The sequence below is a fragment of the Arachis hypogaea genome, chromosome 15, assembly GCF_003086295.3.
Source record: "Arachis hypogaea cultivar Tifrunner chromosome 15, arahy.Tifrunner.gnm2.J5K5, whole genome shotgun sequence".
In the NCBI taxonomy this organism is placed as follows: Eukaryota; Viridiplantae; Streptophyta; class Magnoliopsida; order Fabales; family Fabaceae; genus Arachis; species Arachis hypogaea.
Window position 1 is genome coordinate 158,920,032 of NC_092050.1, and position 23,993 is coordinate 158,944,024.

At 30.0% G+C, this 23,993-nt stretch overlaps 1 protein-coding gene across 2 annotated transcripts; it reads right to left on the bottom strand.

The window, feature by feature from the left end:
• Nucleotides 1–2,782: 2,782 nt before the first annotated feature.
• LOC112751880 (receptor-like protein EIX2) lies at nt 2,783–6,930 on the bottom strand. 2 transcript variants are annotated; one of them, XM_072217361.1, is made up of 3 exons: nt 6,616–6,930; nt 3,217–6,464; nt 2,783–3,092 (listed from the first exon to the last, which is right to left on the bottom strand). In XM_072217361.1, the coding sequence occupies exon 2, from the start codon at nt 6,400–6,402 to the stop codon at nt 3,244–3,246; it is 3,159 nt and encodes a 1,052-aa protein (XP_072073462.1). In that variant the 5' UTR covers nt 6,403–6,464; nt 6,616–6,930; the 3' UTR covers nt 2,783–3,092; nt 3,217–3,243. The 2 variants fall into 2 exon arrangements, with proteins under 2 accessions (XP_072073462.1, XP_025656961.1); XM_025801176.3 differs by having other exon boundaries at nt 3,217–6,930.
• Nucleotides 6,931–23,993: the final 17,063 nt, after the last annotated feature.

Genomic DNA, 23,993 nt, shown 5'->3' on the forward strand with positions numbered 1-23,993 from the left:
TTTATTTTTTAATTTTTATTATTTTAAATTAAATATAATATTAAAATATAATTTAATTTAATATATTTTATATTAAATATAATATAAAAATTTAATTTAATTTCATTTTTTCAATCGTTATCTTTTAATTTCAATTTTTTAAATCCCAATTTTCCTTTCAAATGCAAGTATGCAAGTGAAGCCACTGTATTGTTATTATAGAAGAATTGGTATGATATGATAATTTCATTATTAAAGTTTTGGCTCTTGAGAGTGTCTAAGGCTAAGATGGTCAATTGGCACCACAGAAACAATACCTACCATGCTACCCAATGTAACAGCCACACGTTTAAAGTTAATGAATGTGGTGCAGATTACAAAATTGAAATTTGTTTTGTTCAATATAACTTTCCTTTTTATCATCATGCAGCTGCTGACTATAATTGACGAATTAACATTCAATCACGTTTTTTTTTCTTTTGTTTAATTCAAATTTAAATCAAAGATTTAGCTAATATATATTCTTAACACATAAAACAAATAATAAAATTATTAATTAAATTTTTTTATAAAAAATATAAAATTTTTAATATATTTATTAAAATAAATTATTTAAATTTTTTTATTATTAACAACCTTAAATCAAATACTCATTTCATAGTACCTAATTAATGCTGTGGACCTGTGGTCCGATCTCCGATCCAACGTAGTTTATCAATTTTCTTTTGTATTATAGGGTATGCTTTATATGCGCCAGATTTAATTTAATAAAAAAAATATAAAGATCTAACTTTAAGAAACCTGATGATGTATATAGTTATAGCATATGACATGTTTGGCATATTAAATAATAGCATATCACGTTATTATTGATTTGAACAGCGACTTAAGCAGTGTACTTCCGTAGTGGTAGCTAGCATATTAATAATGTTGTCATATACTCAATATGTATGTATCAATCAATTTGTGATGTTGGATCGATCAAATCTGATCTTAGATTATACTTAATAAATACAACTATCCAAGATGGTATCCGTCGGATCGTTGTCCTATTTCATCAATAATGTCTAATAATAATAATAATCAACGAATTAAGAATTAATGAATTAACAATCATGCATCATCCTGATCGCACCTAAAATAATAAGAATAGAGGACACAAAATATCTTCCATTTTTATCATGATGCTGGTGCTGAATGACGACAACTATTTAAAAATGTCCAATCACGTTTTTTTTTTAAAATACACATTTAAATAAACATATCACTTCGTTTTGAAGACTAATATATATATTTGATAATACTTTTTTTAATTTAAAGAAAACTAGCTAGCCTCAACTATGTTTATTATAAACTAGCACATGGATTTACGACATTGATATGGATACACAAATAAACATAAGTGCATGTTTTCTTATGCAAAGTAGTCAACATAATTTAGTGTATTTACATACATGTTGCAAGCGAGTTTGCTGCGGTTGGATGGAATGATCAATTGATAATTGATATTAGAATCTTAATTACTGCGGCTAACAAAAATAATATCCGGCGGCTTCTTTGTCCAATTTCATGAATCATGCATCACCCACCTCAAAAATATATATAAAAGATATTTCTGTCCATTACATGCAAATTATTACATATTCGACTTGTTCGACAAACAAATAAAAAGAAAATTAATTACATGAAGATAATTTTTAAAAATATTTTTAAATTTTATTTTGTTTCAATTTTGTTCTAGAAATTTTCGAATTACATCAAATATATCGTTGATACTCTGATAGCTTGTTTTTCAAAAAAAAAAATTAAGATCAATGCAGCAATAATTTCATAAGAATAACTTTCAAATTCAACACAAGTAAACTGGACATAATTGTCATGTATTATTACTGGATTAAATCTAAATTTTTTGGAAATTTTGCTGGTAAAGATATATTTGATGCAAATAAAAAAATTTAAAAATAAAATTAAAATAAAATAAAATTTAAAAATATTTTTAAATTTTTTAACCAAAAAAATATACTTTATCCAAATATATAATATTTTTTTTAAAATCCATAACAAAATATACGTCTCTTACTTTTTCTGAATTAAATGATTGAGATTGTTGGTGAATGCAAAATGAGAGAAAAACCATCTTCACCCAAAACTGCAGCTTTTTGGTTTGCTTCTCATCCGACTCAGTCGTATCCCAAAATGGCTTTGGCCACTTCTCTCCAACTGATAGGCCATTTCATGTAACTGTTCTTTTGATAACATACATACCCATGTTTCCAAAACAACGAAAGACAACACTTTTACTAGGTTGCACTCGTGATTCATCATCATGCACAACACGTGTATGTTTGTGATTTTGTTTTTGTTGCAAGTAAAGGTCCCACGTAGAAAACTGGTGGTGTTGGACCAATGAGTACGCATGAACCTTCGGAATTTGCTTTGAGGTTTCTTGGTTCTAATAAGGCCTCAAATGTGTTCAATATATAACACCGCGTGTTTTGGATGCAACAACTGCGAATTGAAGAAAAGAATTGCAGCTGGGAAGCAATGATGAATGCAAGGAAGCAGAAGAAGTAGGCATCTAAAACAGGGGAAAAACAGAGTTCTTGTGGCTTAGGTATATGCAAAGAGCGAATGTAAGATAAATGTTATGCAACCAAATGCACCAAAATCCAAGACAACTATGTCACATGCATGACTGTGATGCATCTGAAACAATGATTGCTTAACATCTTCCCATCTTCCTACTTAGCTCAATTCAGTTAAGCCATATTGAACTGCTAGTCAAACTTCTCAAGAAAATTCATTGCCATGCAAAAATGATTTGGTGACTATTATCCCATGAAAGATATAAAATAGACATCATATTCTCTTGTCTAAACCAAATACATCATAATACTGATTGGTAACCGGTAGTTACAATTCACAAATACAAACTGATATATCAATAAGTAACACTCACTAGTACTTAGTTACAAATACACAACTCATTTTATTTACTTTTAAAGTTTCACACACTCACTTCATGAACGACTACTTTTTGTTAATCCCTTGAAAGTACTGCTGCTTTATTTGCTACCTGACTAGAATGATGCCAGCACATGGTCGCTGATCCGCTATCAGTGAAAAGATAAGAAATCATTAACATCATTCAAAGTCCATAAATCGAACAATATTTCATATCAACGAAAATTGAAATAAGATCAACTTAAAATAAATAAATAAACAAATAAGTATTACCAATCAAGCTAGTAGTTGTTGCATATATTACCACCGTTGCCACCTTGACATAACTTTTTCTGTTATGTTGTTCAAGAACCGGAAGTAAGCATGTCTCCATGAGCGATTGAAGAGGATAGTGCCAAAGATCCCCCAAAATCCAACAAAGAATCCCAATCCCATGCTTGCAAAGAATGCCTGAATAAAACCATCATTTTCATCTTGGGTTTTGATCAAAGATTCTTGATGTGGCCCGTCCTTAGGACACATTTTTTCAAGAGGAAGCCCACAGAGATTTTGATTTTCTTCGTAGCTTGAGGCATTGAAACTCTGCAACTGTGTGCCAGTTGGAATTTGTCCAGACAAATTATTATGTGATAGATCCAACACAGAGAGAAAATCAATTTGTGCAAGACTAGAAGGAATGGAGCCAACTAAATGGTTTCTTGACAAATCAAGAGACTCCAATGATAACAACCTTCCAATTCCTGAAGGAATTTTTCCTGTCAAGTTATTTCTTGATAAATTCAATGAAACTAGCTCCACCAAATTCTCAAGCTCTGATGGAATGTCTCCTGACAAGTGATTACTTGAGAGATCAATACCTTTTAGAAGCAGCTTATCATTCTCAAATATGTGTTCTACACCCTTCCACATCAACAAAGCAATTATATCATAATTATACACATATATTCCAAGAGTGTGGTTGACAATATAAGAATGATAATCTGGTAAGAACCTTTCTTGGGTGGTCATTGCAGTGAAGTTAATGAAACATTTGGGAATTGGGCCCCACAGATGATTAACCGAGAGATCCAAGAAGCGAATGCCATTTAGAAAACAAAGAGATGATGGTATACTTCCAAAAAAGTGATTTTTCCGCAAGCTTAACATTTGCAGTTGTTGTAAGCTGCTTCCAATCCAAGAAGGAATGATTCCTGATAATTTGTTCTCTCCTGCATCCAGCATCACTAAATTTTTGCAATGCTTCATCGAGGAAGGAAGCTCCCCCGTCAAGCTATTGTTTCTCAATATCAATACACGAAGCTCAACAACTGATCCCATTGAAGTGGGGACTTGTCCAGAAAAATTATTGTTACTCACATCTATATATGCTAATGATTTAAAATTCTCCCAACAATCAGGGATTTGACCAGATAAATAATTCTTTGAAATATCTAATTGGCCTAATCCTTCAGCTGTATCATTGGCACATACAAATGAAGTAACATCTGAAAATTTATTGTTGGACAGATCCAGGGACACAGCTCTTCGTAAAAATGCCGGGATTGAGCCTTCAAATTGATTTGCAGCTAGATTTATAGAAGGATATTCCGTAAGCCTCAATGGAAAATCTGGAATTATTCCAGTGAGATTGTTGTAAGAAATGTTCATCCTATTTAGCCTTGTTGATAGAGCCCAAAACCACTCTGGAGTGATATCCGAAATTCCAGCATTGGAAATATCAAGTTGCATCAAGTTTTTCTGTGTCTGCAACCATTTTGGAAGATACGGACCCACCATGCAATGTTGCAACATTATCACTTGCAACTGAAAAGGTGGAATCCAATCAGGATTAATTTTCAAAACGAATGAGTTGCCAGTTAAGTCCAAGACCTTCAACTTAGACAAATTATGAAACAGAGAGTCTGTGATCACCCCTTCCAAAGAGTTTGAGTTCATGATCAATGTCTCCAACTGTGACAGAAATTGAATTCCTTCAGGAACCTTCCCATTTAGCTTATTTTGAGACAAATATAAATCTGTTAAAGATGGGAAAATTGAGATGTCAGGCAAAGTTCCGTTGAATTGGTTATATTGGAGATTCAAATATTGGAGTGAGTATCTTGTGCATCCAGACAAGTGGTGGATTGCAACTGGAAGCTCTCCCGTCAAAGTGTTGTGGGACAAGTCTAATGATGCGAGACTACATATGTTTCCAAATGACTTTGGAATTCCACCTTGTATAGAGTTCGAAATGATGGACAAAGCCTTTAACTGAGATGGCAACCTGATATTGTCAGGTATTTTCCCTCTTAACTGATTAAAATCAAGGGACAACTCTTTTAAAAATGGGAATATTGAAAGGTCCTCAGGTATTGAGCCAGTCATCTGGTTATTTTCCAAATACAACTCTTGTAGTGAGTGAGTGACACAGCCAGCAGAGAGATTATGAAGAATTGATTCCAAATCTTCAGTCAAATCGCTACCAAACACCTCCAAAGAAGATAAGGTGCATATATTCGCAAAGGATTTGAAATCCCTGGCCGTGATTTGATCATGAGATATTTGAAGCCGCTCAAGTGATTGCATTGTGATGTCAAAATGATTTGATGTGGCAGGTGTGGAACCCTCTAAGAGGCTGGAATCAATGGCAAGTTCAACCAGGTTGGAAGTGACATTGGACAACCATTGGAATAACAGGGAAGGAGTGAAGGTGTTATAAGAAAGATCCAAGATTGAAAGAGAATTAGGAAATTTGAACTTGGAAAGTATTGGTGTTTGTGAAGAGATAAAATGATCTGAAAGTGCACAATTGATTAGGCTGAGTTCTGTTAGTGTGGAGATATTACTGATGGCTTGTATCCAGTTATAGGAATTGTTGAGATTCAATATAGACCTCAAGTCAAGATGGGTTAAAGAGGTAAGAGTGGATAACCATTGTCCATCATCATTCATTTTGAGAGAATCACCTGAACCGGCAAGGTAAAGCTCGTGCAAGCTTGAAAGGTTCCCAAGTTGAGATGGTATTGTTCCTTGGAAATCATTTAGATCGAGATTAAGATACTCCAACTTGGACAGATTTCCAAGTTGATAAGGGATTGAACCCTCTAAACGATTGTCAAAAAGATTCAAGTATGTTAAATGAGGAAGAGATCCAAATTGAGTTGGAATTCTTCCACCAAAGCCACAAGATGACAAATCAAGATACCTCAAGCTGGTGAGGTTACCAAAGAATTCAGGGATATGGTAATCTTCAAAACGATTGGAATTGAGGTTCAAGTACCTGAGGTGCTGCAATTCCACTAACGAGCGGGGAATCTTACCTCTCAAAAATCGTTCTATGTAGGAATATTCATTTACGATGAAGTCACCGTGAAGGTCGAGACTGATAACATGGGCAGTGAGGTTGCTGCAGCGAACACCGTTCCAATGGCAGCAATCACGACCCTTCCACGAAGAGAGAATGCCGTAGTCATCAACCATGGCGGCCTTGAAATCCAGCAGTGCTTGCCTCTCCCGCTCTGCGCACTTCACCGCTCCTCCTGCTGCAGTAGCACAAACAAGAAGAAGTAAAACAGCTTCAATCAGAATCAGATTATTCATCCTCATCATGACTACGCTCATCACAAGTGAAGTATGAACTCAAGAATGTGCCTGTTATAGCACCATATATGGATCCAATATATAGTAGAGCACCTCCATTCGTTGCTATGAATTACTATCACTATCATGTCTCACTAAATTTCCAGAGTATTTCTGACGTTGCAACTTCTAAATTTCTTGCACCATTTTCCACGGAATGAAGCTACGAGGAGGACCACAATCTTTATAGAGTATCTTCAATTGGGTGCTTGAACAATGAGGACGATCCATTCTATACTCCAAGCTGCATGCAACTTTGAATTGAATGACACTATTTTCCACGATATTGGTGTGGCACTCATTTAAGTCAAAGTTCTCATCTACTAGTATCCATGGCGTTCTACATGCACGATTCAAAGTCATCAAATTATCTTTCTACAATGTTTCACCCCCACTTTGAATTATTCAATGACACCATTTTCCACAATATGATGTTGATAGCGTATCCTTGTAAAGAAAGTGTCGTTATTATTTGAATAATTTTACCGATTCCTATTACTTCTATTTGCTCTACAAGTAAAAAAATGAGATCAAAATTTTTATGGATGAATTCTATATCTAATTTGTAACTTAAGATATTTGAACTCTCTTCTATTTTATTTATCTATATAAAAGTTAATATTTATATTTTTTTGTAATTAGAAAATAACATCTCTTCTACTTATTTTATATTGCCACATAAGTTCTTATGCCAAATTGTAACTTTTATAGAATTTTAATTTTTTTTTTGTTATTATCCTTCTTCATCTAATAACATTAATTAGCATCATCCCCTAATTAATAATAAATTGAATACCATTATTATTTTATTTTCTAAAAAAAGGTCATATTTATTTGTCATTAATTAATTTTATTTATTAAAATATTAATCTATTTTTATGTATTTTATATTATAAATGAAATAATCTATGTGTTATATTTTTTATAGCTTGAATTCAAAATTTTTTTATTATTATTTTGGTTGTCTAAAAGATTTATAAAATTTTTGTATAACATTTGTTTTTCGCATATTGTGGGGTTCTAAATTTAGTTTATTTATAAACTTCATACTTGGTCCACTTGATGCATTAGTAGAAATTAGAGCACAAAAGAATAACCATTTTTTTCATAAACATGCTTATTTAAAAGTATAATTTATTTATTTATTCATATTTTAAATAAAAATAATATTTTTATAACATATTAAAATTTAATTTTGTAATTCATTGTTCAATAATAAAAAAATTACCTCAAGACATTAATAAAATTTTTATTAAAATATCTATCGTATTTTTTTAATCTATAGAAAACTAGTTAGCCTCATGTATGGCACTATGTTTCGTATAAACTAGCACATCTACTTACGACATTGATTTGATATATATATGAATACACAAATAATAAACATGAGCGCATTTTTTTTTATGCAAAGTCAACATCAACATATATGATTTAAATAAAAAATAGGATGTGCATATTATATACTCAGCCATTAAATTTAACCATTATGAATTTATGTATAAATATATATTTTATTTTATTTATTTTTAACATATATTTTATATTTTAAAATATTATATATAAATGACTAATTTAGTAGGTAATTATTTTTTTTATAAATAGTATAACTTAATGTGTGTTTCACTGTTTCTATACATGTTGCAAGAAGTTGTGCTTCCACTGGATCGATCAACTAACCAAAACAATAACGGCAGCTTCTTTGTCCAATTTCATGAATCATGCATTAGCATTACCCACTGCACCTCAAATACAAAAGATAGGACAATTTACCCAAATAAATAAAGTAGATGGAATCTTTACTCAAATACACAAAATAGAAACATGTTACGTGTATGTGCAATTTTCCATTTTTATGTAATCCGTGGGAAGTAATCACGGTTTCTAATTTTTACATAAACCGTGGCTGTCTAGAACGGATTATGATTGTTTTATGTTGTGTGTAAACCGTGTCAAGTAGTCACGGATTACGAAGGGAAGAAGGAAGCCATAAACCGTGGCAGGCTCCCACGGTTTATCAGTAGTCAGTACTATCCATTAGAAGAGTTTCAGAATTTGAATGAAAAAAAAATTAATTTTTTTATGGAAAAGTCTACGTTACCAACAGCGTATCTGCCAACTCTTATTTATAATTGTGTTTCATAGAAGTGTGTTCGTGGATGTGTCTAATAATTAATATATTTTAAATACATATATAAAGAGACACATCCAGAAAATATATTTATAAAGACACTTCTATTAAACACAGTTATAAAAAAGACATTTTTATTAGACACATCTACGAACACACTTCCATGAAACACAATTATAAATAAGAGTTGGCAAGAAGTTGGCAGATATGCTGTTGGTAACGTAGCGGAACCATTTTTTTATATCTTATTCAATAAAAACGTATCTAATATTTCTTATTTTTTTATTAATGGTTTTAAAATGATTAAAATGAATAATTAAGCTAAGTTTTTTAGATCTTATTCAATAAAAATATATCTAACATATTAGTTTAAAATATGATCTCTTGTAGGGTTTTAGATGTGTGGGTTAATAATTAAAACTCTTAAGATTTATTTTTTGGATTTTAAAATTAAAATCTTTAATTTTACTGAATATAATTTTTGGATGTATATTTAAATGATAATCTTTTAATAATTAAAAATGCTAGAACTAAAACAGAAATTTTAAATTTTAAATTTCAGTTTTATTTAGTTTGTATTTTGAATATGTATTTAATTTTAAAAAGACACTAAATCTATTTAAGTGTGTTTATTTCAATTTTTTTTTTAAATTATTATAATAAAAAACTAAATAAAGGATCACATTTAAAGGATTTCTTAGTCTTCAAAAGTCTCTTTTATCTTAATATTTTACGAATTAAAATGCTTCTGAAAAATCACTAGAGAAGAAAATATATGAATTTAAACGTCTGTAAATATAAAGTTGATATACAATATATTTCATATTCAAGTAATAAAGTTTTAAATCAAGAATCCTTTAAAAATTCATTATTTAGTTACTATTTTTATTTTATACACGAATTTATATTAAGCAGAATACTCATCTCAATCCAAAATCAAATCATGTTCCCATTGACAATAAATACGCCATTGGTATTTAAACTTTATAAAAAAAAATTCCATTCCTCAAGGCTTCTATTCTATGTATGTAAAGAAAGTGTAGTTCAACTCATGCATATAGCATGCTAATGGTGCTAACTGCTAATGCAAATAAACTTCAATTAGAATTATGTTCTTTCACACTATATTAAGCAAACAAAATTTAATAGGAGCCCACTCACTCATCATATGATTGAGATTCTGTCTTTTTTTTTTTTTTTCACTCAAATTCTGAAACTCTTTTAATAGATAGTACTGACTACTGATCAGTATATCAATCCCTCTCCCTCTTCCTCCCACAACGTTTTATCACCATTTAGCTATCTTCATAAACCGTTGGAGCCTGCCACGGTTTATGGTTTCCTTCTTCCCTTCGTAATCCGTGGCTACTTGCCACGATTTACACACAACACAAAACAATCATAATCTGTCCTAGGCAGCAACGGTTTATGTAGAAATTAGAAACCGTGGTTGCTTCCCACGGATTACATAGAAATAAAAAATTGTACATGCACGTAACATATTTCTATTTTGTGTATTTGAGTAAAAATTTCATCTACTTTATTTATTTGGGTAAATTGCCCCAAAAGATATTTATATCCATTATAATAGGATAATGGTACAACATGATTTCTCTACAACTTTGTATCGCTATTTATCCAATGTGTGACTATATATCAAGCCGCATTAATGTCTTCTGTGTCTTCAACCATCTTGGAAAATAGGGACCCAACTTGCAATGCTGCAATATTATCGCTTGCAACTGAAAAGGTGGAACCCAGTTACGATTAATTTCCAAAACAAATGAGTTGCCAGATAAGCCCAAGACCTTCAACTTAGACAAATTATGAAACAGAGAGCCTGTGATCACCCCTTCCAAAGAGTTTGAGTTCATGATCAATGTCTCCAACTGTGACGGAAATTGAATTCCTTCGGGAACCATCCCATTTAGCTTATTTAAATGTGTTAAAGATGGGAAAATTGAGATGTGAGGCAAAGTTCCGTTGAATTGGTTATTTTGGAGATAAAATGTTGGAGTTGATGAGTTTGGAAAACTTTAATACATTATGATAAATATTATTAAAATAGTAATTAGAAATTATTAAATTGATTTTGCTTTAAAATTATTTAATTAATAATTTTTATGTTGTTTGCAAATTTTGGTTATTGGGCATAAAGAAATTGGGAGCCCAAAAATATTGGCAAAATATTCGGCCTTTAGTACAAAAATGATCTAAATTTTGTGGTTGAATTATTCTTGTGTTAATTGGGCCAGGAAAACCAATATGAAACCCAAAACTTTTTTTTGAAAGACTAACAAAAGGTTAATTCGAAATTAAAAAAGAGAGAAAGTAAAGGTTGCATGCTTTCCACGGACACACACTCCCATTCAAAGGGGTTTTGGAAAAAGGAAACTGAACTCATTTTAATTTCTTTCTTTAAGTCCATTGAAAGCTTTTCTCTCTTCTCTCTCTAGTTTCGGTCATGTCACAGAAAAGAAGAAGAAGTAAGTTATTAGAAGTGAAGTACTGTAGCAGTGAAGCTAGGAAGAAGCAAGCGGCCAAGGTGATGATGGCCCTTGCAGAAAGAAGATCTACAGTATGGGGTGGTTGAGATCTTTGCCACTAATGGTAAGATGTGGTGAGGAAGTCTCAAGATCTCCATACCTAGAAATGAAAAAAAATCCAATTCGGTCAGAGAAGAAGATCCTTGAGGCATGGCTTGTCTCTACTTTTTGTTCACCCATCACAGAAGGTAGCTACTGTAGCTGCGTGGAGGAGAAAGCAGAAGTGGAGCAGAAACGGCTGTCAATGATCAAGTGTTCATCAAGGGTCAGAAATCCTTCTTGGGGACCAAGTCAAGATGGAAGGCTCAGATTGATGAAGTTTGAAGTAATGGGATGAGGAAGAGGTAATTGTATGTTGGTTTTTGCATTCGGTTCCTTCTCTCCTCTCTCTGTCCGAAATCGGGTTTGATGATTGAAGAAGAAAAAATTGGCTCGGTTGAACCGTTTCAACCTTGGAGGCTTCCCCTTCTATAATAAGGGTGAACAGCCAAGGCTTGAGACAAGGAGAGTAAGCACATAGTTCTCATAGCTACCCAAGCTAACAGAAGTTCTTCTCCTTCAATGTGTTTCATTTTGTATTTTCTTTAGTTTTGTCTGTCTTGAGTCTCATGGTGAAAAAGGCAAACAGTGTGAGGTTTGTAAGAAAAAGTCAGTGAGCAAAAAAAGGCAGAGTGTACAAAATTAAAGAAAAATCTATGGATGTCCTAGAGGTCCTTTGTACATCTATGTGCTGTGTATCATGATTCTATGGGAATCCCCTTGCAAGTTGGGTTAGCACTTAGTAGTTGAAAGTTTGGTAGGTGACCAAGTCAAGTTCAGGATTGGGGATAGATTATGGACTTGTCCCCGATAGGAAGGGTAGTTCCTAGGGAGAATTGGTGTCTGTAATCTGTTTGATTATAGTGAAATTCCATCATTATTGTGATGGAGACTGGACGTAGGCTGTATTGCATTTAACAGCTGAACCAGGAAACTTCTTGGTGTGATTCTCTCTTTCTCTTCTACTCCATTTCAGTTTCTATTACTAAGGAGACAAAATTGAAAAAATATCTCCTGACTGGGTACGAGACAAAAAGAAAAGGTCTCGTGTCTGGTTATGAGACAAAACGCAGAAAAATCTCCTGAAGCTAAGTTAAAAAGACAGCAAGTATTACTCAGCAAAAAGGGGCTAAGATTCAACCCCCCTTCTCTTAGCCACTAATTACCATCAATTGGTATCAGAGCTTGGTCTCAAAGAGATCAAACTTTGCAGCTTGAAGAAAAGGTCCTGATGGCAGAAAACAGTGGCTCAAACCTGGTGGCTTATACTTTGACGGAAGGACAGTCAAGCAACAGACACCATCTCTTCAATGGAAAGAACTACACATATTGGAAGGAAAGAATGAAGATTTTTGTCCAACCAGTAGATTACAGACTATGAAAGATAATTCTAGAAGGCCCTCAATTTTCAATCACTACATATATTTTCTACTTCAATTATATTTTTTTTGACCAAATTCTCCTTAACTATTAATAGAAATAATATTTAAAAAAAAGGCTGAAGTCTAAATGCTGAGCCACTTTCCTCTTCAACACAGACTCTCTGGTCACCTCCCAACCCTAATCTCTTCAACCTTCTTCGTACGAAGTACAAACTCCACCGTCAAACGAAGCTGTCGCAGGTCGGAGTCTCACCGTCGCGGGTCAGAGCCTCATCGTCGCGGGTCGAAGCGTCATTGTCACCGTCACCAAAGCGTTGGCGTCATCTGGTCGTCGGCTTGGCGTTGTCGTGGTCGTCGGCTTGTTGTCGTCACCGTCACCAAAGCGTCGTCATCTGGCTCTGGCCTTCTGTGCTCTCCCGCAGTGAGTACTGACTACTGAGGAATTTTGTTCTTCAATCTTTTTGAGTTTTTGTTCTTCAATTAATTTTGAGTTTCTGTGCTCTGGCTTTCTGTTTTCCACCAAAAGCACGTTATCCTCCCACAACAGCCAACACATCAAGATCGGCCCAACCATTCCATCGCATCGCCTATAGGGGTGGCAACGGGGCGGGTAGAGGCGGGTTTTTGCTCTACCCGATCCCACCCTGCCGTACAACAACTCGCATAGAATCCGCCCCGCTTCTACCCGCGGGTAGTAAACTGTTGAACCTTAACCCGTTCCGCCCCTATAATTATTAAAATTCAACAAATAAAATTAAATTTCAAAATTTATATAACCATCATCACAACATAACATGAATTAAAGTATAAATTTAAATATAATATAATATTATTAATTATTTACTAATTATTTTACATATATTATACATATTATATATTAAAATTATATATATTATATATATAGCGGGTTGGGTAGAGGCGAGTATTACCTAAACTTGATCCCGTTCCGCTAAAAATTCGCTCCGGAGTGGGTAATTACTCGCTCCGAACGAGTAGGGGCGGAGTGGGTACCCGCGTGTTCGGGTGGTATTGCCATCCCTAATCGCCTAGATTTGTTTTCACCTTCTGTTCGTCTTCTCGCCTTTTTTCTCGTTGATTTTGTTGCCGTTGCCGTTGCCGTTGCCTCTCCAGTGGTTGTTCGATTTTTTCGCTGTGACACCTGTATTCCCTTCCCTGTTTCGCTGTTCTGGAGATCCCACTATTCAATTTTCATTCTTGATTTTTCAGTATCTATTACAGATAATGCTTTTGACTTTCTTTGGATAATTGATTAATTGTAATAATAAATAATATAGGTTTTAAATTTTAGATAAGCAATTTTGATATTTGATGGAATGACTTATTGATTAGTTTTTAAATTTAAACCTTTTATGGAATTGTTTTGGACAAATCTACCAATCCTATGCACCTGGAGTCAGAAGTTTATGGATTAGCAATGACAATATGGTGTTTTTGTGCAGTAGCTTGGGAAAGAGTCAGAGCCAAGAAGAGATGCTGGAGAGTAGGATGGGGTGGGGCTTTTTGTTTAATATTATTTTTATTAATACGTAAAGATAATTTAGTTAAAAAAATATAATTGAAATAGAAAAATGACGATTTTATAACATTGTGGATGATTTTAATAATAAAAAAGATCAGAAACGATTTTGATTTTCATCTCAGTTTTTAGGAATGAAAAAATTACTTAACCCTTTAAATTTAATTAAAATATATTATAATAATTACACACAAATAGTTAAATATTAACACCGTAAATACTCTTGTTATCATCTTATCTAAGAGACACTTCTAACATTTTTATTTCAGAAACAAGAATGTATGTTTTTTTAATGTTATAATTTTTTTGCCTTGATCATGTTTTCTTCTCACACACATATATATATTGGGATTAATCACTGTTTCGCCATTTATTACGCATCGCGAGCGGCCCGACTGCTAGTTTCGAATAATGTACACATTCAACTTAAATGCACTTAAGATACACATAAATGTTTTTTTTTTTTTAAATTAAATACTATCGTCAATAACTTAAAGTATTATATCAGTTGTAAACAAATTTTACACACTACTAAAATGCATGCTTACAAGTCTAACTCAATATATAGTGTGTATACAAGAAAAAAAAAAATATTCTATAATCAAGGAGAAAAGTGGTGTGGTATGTTTAGCAAAGTGGTGACATGTTTATATATTATTCTAAACCGATGCAAATATAAGAAAAGCAAAAAAGTGCATGATGAAAGGAGATAACTCTAAACTGAGGACGACGGCTATGAACTTTTTGTTCCTTTGCATAAATTCTCTATCTAGCTATAATAAATGAATATAAAAATGATACATATCCAAAAAATTCAAAGGAGGACCTTAATAATTATCATATGTTGCTGACCCTTGTGTATATGCATTTAATGAATTGTTGCGTTTTAATTGAAGTGTGATACTACAAACATACATTAGTTATATCTTATAGGAAACATTTCAAGTGCACCGGGGAGTACCGGTGCACCAGTTGTTTTAACCATTAATTTTATTTAATATATATTATATATATTTTTTATAATTTAGATCAACGGTTAAAATAATTGGAGCATCGATACTCCCGGTGCACCTGAAATATTTCCTATCTTATATGATATGATATATTCTTTAGGTTGCCTGCATTTGATTCCGACAACAGGCATTTGTAGCCATGTTTTGGTCCCCTTGATATATATAGCTACAATACATTCGTTTCTAAGAAGCTAACTTGAATCTACTAGGTAGCTAGATAGATAGCTAGGAACGTAATCATCAATAGTATACATTATGATCAATTAATTTCCCTACATATTGTTTTCATAAAAAAACTTGTTGGATTCGTAAATGTTAACCTACCCTTAGCTTGGTACGTGTCTGTAGTAATTAAACTAGGGGTAAACTAAAGTTAAGTCACGAGTAATAATATTCTGATAATGAAAGGCTATCATCAATTTTACAGCTTTTATTTCTTAACTTGTTATAAGAACATTTATTAATAAAAATAATTCTTTATAGAAAAATATTTCTAGTACACGCTCACACGTATATATATGCCTTTATTTTTTAATACTATATTATGTTACGAATATATTAAATCAGCTACTAAAATCAATTATCAGTATAAAAAATATAGATTAAAATAAATATAAATACACATTGAAAATAAATTAAATCACATGCATAAATATATTAGTGACTGATTTTAGTAGCTAATTTTAGTATATAAATAACATTTTTATTTTCTATAAGCTTAAATTTTAGGTGAAATAAAACTATAATATAGTATTAGAACTTCTATAATTTAAGAATTTAGAATTCAATCTTTGTTAGATTTTAAAAGAAAAAAATAGTATAAAATAAATTTAAAATAAGAAAAAACCTATACAAAAAATTCAAAAAAAAAATTGTGTTTGAAGAGATAGGTTAGAATACAAAATTAAATTTTTGGAAAAAAAATAATACACATATATTACAATTTTATATGTTTAAATAATAAATTTAAAAATTAATTTTTTTAAGATGATAACATACGATTGATTGTTTTTTGTTTAAAACTCTTTTATATTAATAGCTCATAAAAGTTAGTTTATATATATATATATATATATATATATATATATATGAATTTTGTTAATCCTTAACAAATCTTTATTAGAGCATTAGTTAATTAAAAAGCTTTATTTGGTTAATCTTTAAAAAGCAGAAAAACAGAAAACCTACTCCAAGTTTCCAAGTGTCAGATATTTAATTTTAGGGTTTCAGCTTGGAACATATATTATTCAATGTTATATACTTTTCAACTCATGAGTATATATGTTACATATGAAGTCAAAAAGACTCTGAAAACCTCAAGATTGCTCTCACACTTTTTCTCTCAAATCGAAATATATATTCTCTTAGCTTAATCTTCTACTATTGTCCACTTGTTACAGCAATAATAATGATAGATCTTCTCGTATCACAATCATATTTATTAATTAATTTTTATAATAGATTATTATAATTTTCAAATTATTCTTTTTTCAATTTATTGTTTATTAACCACTTAATTGAATGTATAGTATTAATATAAATATTCAATATATATGTGGTGTGGAACAACTCCACATAGTTTTGCATGGTCCCCTCAGCAACAACTCCCTATTCACCAATTAACTTTTAGGTTAATTTATTATATGTTCATATGCTACTGATGATGATGAATATCTGCATGTGTATCTCAAGTAGGGAGCAATAAAAATTAATTTTTCTGGTGAATGAAAAAAAGTTATATTAGTGTAGAGAATAACATGAAAATTTTGTATATATATACTATAATTTGCTAGTTTCCTTTGAATGGTAAGTTGAAATTTTTAACGTATTTATTTTTTATTAAAATAACTTAATAGTCTAAAAGATATACGAATTGTCGACAATCATATCAGCATATAATCTAAGATAAGGTTAAACATTATTCTTAATATTATATCAAAAAATATATTTTTGGAAAAATCTCAAGTCTTCCTAAAATATTAATGTTCTAGTAGTTTTAATTTTTAACCCTAATCTTAATTATAAAAATATATATAATATATTGATTAAAATCAACAATTAAAACTATTAAAATACTGGTGTTTGAGAAATAATATTTAAAATTTTTTTATATCTTTATATATATTGAAAACGGAAATGTTTGGTAACCAAAGAAAATCAGTCAAAAACAGCTATAACTTACTTTATTTAATATTCATTAATTATTGCGACAATTAATAAATGCTAAATAAGGCAAGTTATGGCTGTTTTTTTTTTTTTTTTCTCTTCCTAACATTACCCGAAAGAAAATTTTCTTATATCTTTATATATATTGCACGAATTAATTATATTAAAAATGTTATGATATGTCAGCATCAAGCAATAGAAGTTTTGCCGTTTAGATTGATGTTTCAAAGGTATGGGGTTTGAGACAATTATTACTAATTTTACTGAGTAATCATTAAGCCCTAACAGTAGAAGGATCCTTATCTTATGCATCCTATTAAGCATATTGTTCACCCTAATGTTGGTGAAATTAGGAACATTGAGAGCTATTTCAGCACCTTGGCCGTTTACTTTTACTAATCTTGATTTTGTCCCGCTATGCTTGTTTTCAAAATTTGAAACCCTAGATCCCCATCTTTTTAGGACAATATCATTTGCTATCTTTTAGTTATCTATGCCTTTGTGGGGTGTCCCAAACTTTTTAGGTACCAACCAATCTAGGCCAGAGAGATCTATGTATATATTATGGTGAAAGTGAATTGAATGAGAGGTTTTGTTATTTTTGTTTATTTATAATAATTATTTGGATGAATAGTATTATTAATTAGTGTTTGCAAACATCCCTTCAACCTTAAATGTAGGACATAATAAGGATAACTGATGCATGTTGTCCTTATTTCTAGGTCAGTTTCTAGTTGCATTGTGTTGTCCAATCAAATTAAGATACTGTTTTTCCTGTATAAAAAATAAATAAAATTAAGGCAAACATTTTTACTTTTAGATAGAAAATTATAGGTTTAATTACTCTATTATTGGTCCTTATAGTTTCGTAAAATTTTTAATTAGGTTTTTGTACTTTTTTTTTCCTTTTAACTGAGTCTTTGTACCAAATTTTTTTTAATTGGGTCCCTACGCTTTTTTTTCCTTTTATTTGGATCCTTACATCAATTTTTTTTAATTAGGTCCCTATAAAATTAAGTCAATTACTGGCAAAAGGGAGTTAATTGAAAAAAAATAGTGTAGAGACCCAACTAAAAGAAGAAAAAGTATAGCCGTATAGGGACCTAATTGAAAATTTTGCGAAATTATAGGGACCAATAGAGTAATTAAACCAAAATTATATTCAAATCGGTATATGGGAAACATGAATTTTAGATATGTAATTTTTGAATTTTAGATGTGTAATTTATAATTTTTTGAACATGTAAAATATTTGGTAGCTTCTTTTTTATTTTTTTTTGTTTGCAAGACCGTATTTAAATATATTAGAAGAGTTACACTGTATTTATTTTCAAAATGAAAACCATACTTAAAAATAATTAAAAAAAAGGATAATTAATATAATAACTACTAGAAAGGTTCTGAGGGTTTAATTATTTATTCCCATATATACCAATTTTTTTTTTTGAAAAAAACATCTTACTATTTTTTGTTACAGCTAGCACATATATGTGATTTTTACTTTTTTTTTTTTTTGAATAATTAAGTGGGGGCCGGGGAATCTATGGTTCTATATATTGCATGAAAGATGCAGCTATGGACTATATAAATCTTTGCTAAAAGCCATGGTGGAAAAATGATGAATACATATCAAGAAGAAGCATGATCATGTGTAAGGTTTATGGTCCCCCCAAAACCCTAGCTAATAAGCTGATGATGATGTTGTATAGCAACAAGAGAAAAACATTAATTATTATATGTGTGACAATAATTAATAAATTAAAAGGCCTAAAAAATAAAAGGGGAAGAAGTGGTGGTGACATACATTGTTGTGCTTTCCTAACCGCAAAAGCATATAAAATCCAAAGAGGAAAACAAAAAGTAAGGAGAGATTTACAAAGGGAATTGGCATTTCTCTTAGCACATCTTTTCTATGTCCCCTTCTTACTCATGTTTCCATGTGATCAGCTTCTAGCTACTTAGCCAAACTAGCATGCATATATAACTATATAACTCTTCAAACCACTTTCAATGGCTAACATTAAGATTCCATATATACACACATATATATATATTGGACCCCATTCCCTTTGAGGGGACCATTTTTTATTGTTTTTATCATGTCTTTAATTTTTACCCCCATTATTACAATCACTACTTAATTACTCTATCTTTAAACTCACGTTAAACCAAAATATTGGGGTACTTAGAACTTATACTTTTCAATAATTATGCCATAAGCTTGTAGATTACTAAAGTAACATATGCCACGCTATTGGTTTTATATGATAAGCGTCGTTATTACTATTTTTAAAAGATGAAAACTCAGGTGCAGTCAATTTTACGTGAAGTTGATAGCTTAGAGCGAGTGATTAAATGATTGGACTGATTTGACTATATTTTCATCTTACAACTCTTAATTATAAATTTTACGTAAAATTGACTACACCTAAGTTTTCACCATCTTAAAATTGTAATATGGTGTTGATTCAATGGATCGTATTAGGATTATTAAAAATAATCATAGTACACATTGCAAAAATTGCAATATTTAAAATATAATAAAATCTTTCGTATTAGCGACGAAATTTTGTAACAAAAATTTTCTATCAATAATTAATGAGAAATGTATCCGAAACAATGACATAATAAATGGGGATGAACTGAAATTTTTTAAATTTGAGTGATAAATAATAAAAAATTTCATCACTAATAATAATATCCGTCACTAACCTATGAAAATTCATTGCTCCTGTTAGAAATAAGAAACTAAACTGAAAGAAGGATTTATGTATTATTGAGTGTAATCAAGTTGTGTAGAATGATATAATATAAAACGGTATTTATAAGTACTAAGAGAATCGAAATAATAAAGACGTAATATCCTATAATAAATATTCAGATATGCTAAATAATGCTAATTGATCCTAATTGATCCTAATTATATTTTAACAGCTCCAATTAACGAATACATAAAAAACATTCATTCAAAAATATATATACTAGCTAGTATATTATAAACTTTTTGACTAAGGAACAAGTATCTTTGAAGATATAATTCAGCATGGTATATCAAGGATGTAGCATCTACCTAAATATCTGCTTTTTATGGAGACAAATTTTGAGTTTTGAAGCTGACATGCTGAAATGATGATTATGTGTTGAAGTTGGTTGTGTTTGGGGATGAACTAATCAACTAACTACCATAATAGTACCATACTCCATTATTATGGATGTCAATCTGTCATTACTAATAATTCTTCATTCTTGTTATTATAATGCTTCTTCACATACATCTTATTATAACATTAGGCAGTATATATAACTGTTATAACTAATAATGCTAAATTCCTGTGTGGTCCTTCCAACAAACCCATATGATTTGGGCGAAAAATTTGTACTAATGGATTTCAAAATTCAACATCCATGATCCATGTATATTGCAAGTTTTTTTTTTTAAAGAAATTATGAAAATAAATAAATATAATATATTTATTTTATAATAAAACTTGTTTATTGCGTATGTTAAAAATCAGATAGAATGAGGACAGACATAAAGAAGTAATATTTTTTGTTTTATCTTCATATTTTATGTTTGAATAATTAAATAATATTATTAGTCAATTTTTTATCATAAAATTATTTTTTAAATATTCTTTTTTAGAAAATTTATTTTGTAAAGATATAATGATTTATGTTGTCTCTTCTTATCAATTTAAGCTTTTAAAAAAAGTGATATTATAACATAGTATCAAAATTTTATATCAGAAAAATTTAGAGTTTGATCATTCATTTATGTTGTATCTTTCTATTATTAGCGTCAATTTTTGAAATTAGTAGTTTCATAGCAATTTAAAAGTTAAAATTTCAATTTAGACTCTGAAAATTTATTTTTTTTTATTAAATTTTAGAAGAATTATAGATATAGTCAATAGAATTTATTATTTTTGAACTGCAATTAGTCAATAATATTTATAAAATTGTGTGGACTAAAAATATATAATTAGATTGTATATTAGAATAAAAAATTAAATTAATAACTAAAAATACTAACTAAAAATAATAAATTTAATTTTTTTTAACCAAAAAGATAGAGACACTCGAACTCGCCACATTTTAAATTTTTTTTTAAAATATTTTGATAAAATTTTCAAACATATTGGTATGAGTTACGCACGAAAGAAACTCTGATGTTTGGATAATTTTGTTGATTCTCTATAAGTGATGATAAATGCATGAGGTGGGGTCTACCGTATGGTCCTTACATATCAAGAATCATATCATTCACACTCACAGTGAGGTCTAAGTCCTAACAATACATCATTTAACGTGGCCCTCAATGGAATTTCAACTTCATTAATTCTACCTCGAAACATGAGTACACATCTTTTCCTTTCACCTTTTTCTTTTTCTTACTAGAGTTTAATTAGGGCAAATTAAATCTCATGTGTCAAAATGTAGTGTGTGTATATATATATATATAATTAAAAAGCTTTTAAATGTATCAACAACACTAGGGTGTGTTTGTTTCTGAGAACAGAATAAAATAAGACACTGAGATAGGATAAAACATTGATAGATAAAGACATAAAATTTTGTGTTTTTGTATTCTATTTGGTGATAAACTAGAACAAATTATGAAAATCCAATTTATTTTTATTTTTTTCATTCAAAAAATTTGAGATGAAAAATATAATACTAAAAAATATAATTAGGAAAAATTAACAAGAATAATAAAAAAAAAATAAAAAATAAGTTGTGTCTCTTGTTAGTGTCTCTGTGTCATTTTTGTCAGAATAGACACAAAATACACTAATTCAGTATTTTTGGACACATTGTCTCTGTTCATGTTTCTTCTGTTAAACACAATTTTGTGTCTCTGTGTCCCTCTCCCAATGTCTTGTCTCTATAAATAAATGCAGCCTAGTATTTCAGTAATTTTAATAATTAATTTTAATTAATATATATTTTATATATTTTTTATAATTGAGATTAATAATTAAACTTATTAAAATATAGATACATCTAGTTCATTTGAATTTTTTTCTATAAAATTAAATGTCTAAGGTTTAATTTTCATTGCTAGTAGTAGCTATCTACTTTCCCTTCTAGAGAGAACAATTTAAAAGGGAGTGTAACTGGCAGACAAAGATTGATGAGACTCCTTATTCCTTAATTGGATAATATCCAAATAAGGGATCACTCACATGCATCATTGATTTCTTTAATCAAGCTAAATTCAGGCATAATTACCTTTAATTTGTTTAATCACATAATAATTGAAGAATTCATACTTTATAGTCATCATCACCATAATAAGGATGTGAAATATTTAATAATAAAAACAAATTAACTAAAAATAAATTTTGATTTTTTTTGTCTCTTTAATATTATCGATGAAGATATATATGGTTCTTAATGACCTTCAAATTAGAAGCTAAGGTTTATTAAATAAATGATAATGACAATCAAGTTATTAATTGAAATATTCAACAGATATTTCTAATTATTAATGTTAGCATTAAAATGAATTTAATTATCATGGAACAAAAACATTCTCGGCATGTCAAATCATAGTATAGCAACATATGATACAATGATAGACAGAAGTCACAGAACTACATATACTTTTTCATTCATTTAATAATATCCTTCATACTTGTCAGTGAAAAAATGGTTCAACTTTTGGCATGTGACTTGGCTAGTTACAATGCCCAATTTGTTCAATAAAGGGTAACATAGTGTCACAAATACTAAACTTTGTAATTATTATCACAAACAAAAACATATATATACGACAATGTTTTATGTAAATAAAAAATTAAGCTATTAAATTAATTATTCGTATTAATATATATTAAATAATATATATTTATAAATATATAATAATTAATTTGATAACTGATTATCTATGTTTATGTTGCATTTTAATTTAAGGGTAGAGTATATTTTTTATCCCTGAAATTGAATAAAAATTTTAAAATTACTCCTAAATTTTATTTTGTTTCAATTTTGTCTCAAAAGTTTTCGATTTGCATCAAATATACCCCTGACGCCTAATTTTTTAAAAAATTTAAGACAAATTCAACAACAATTTCATAAGAACAACACTCAACACAAGCAAATCAAGCATAATTTTCATGCATTATTGTTAAATTGATCTTAAATTTTTTGAAAATTTAGCTGTCGAAAGTATATTTGATAAAAATCGAAAATTTTTGGGACAAAATTGAAACAAAATAAAACTTAGGGGTATTTTTGAAACGTTTGTCAAACTTCAGAAACAAAAAATATACTTTACCCTTAATTTAACTAGTCCTGTATAAACTAACTAACACTCTTCTAAATAACAATTGGAAGTTAACAATGCACTAAATTCTCACTCATTTGTACATCATTAGAGTACTTAATTATGGTTTATGTTACATAAATCCAGAGACAATAATCTAGCTAGTGTTCTGCATATTTAATTTGTTATCATTCTATATATGTCTCCTTTAGTGTTGTTCATTCATCATTACCTTAAAATTTGCAAAAAGCTTTCTAAAATTTCAAACTTGCTCATCAAAACTGTCTTCAATCACTTGAATCAATCAATCAACACTTTTAAGAAGGGAAAAAAAAGAAGAAGAACAAAGTAGC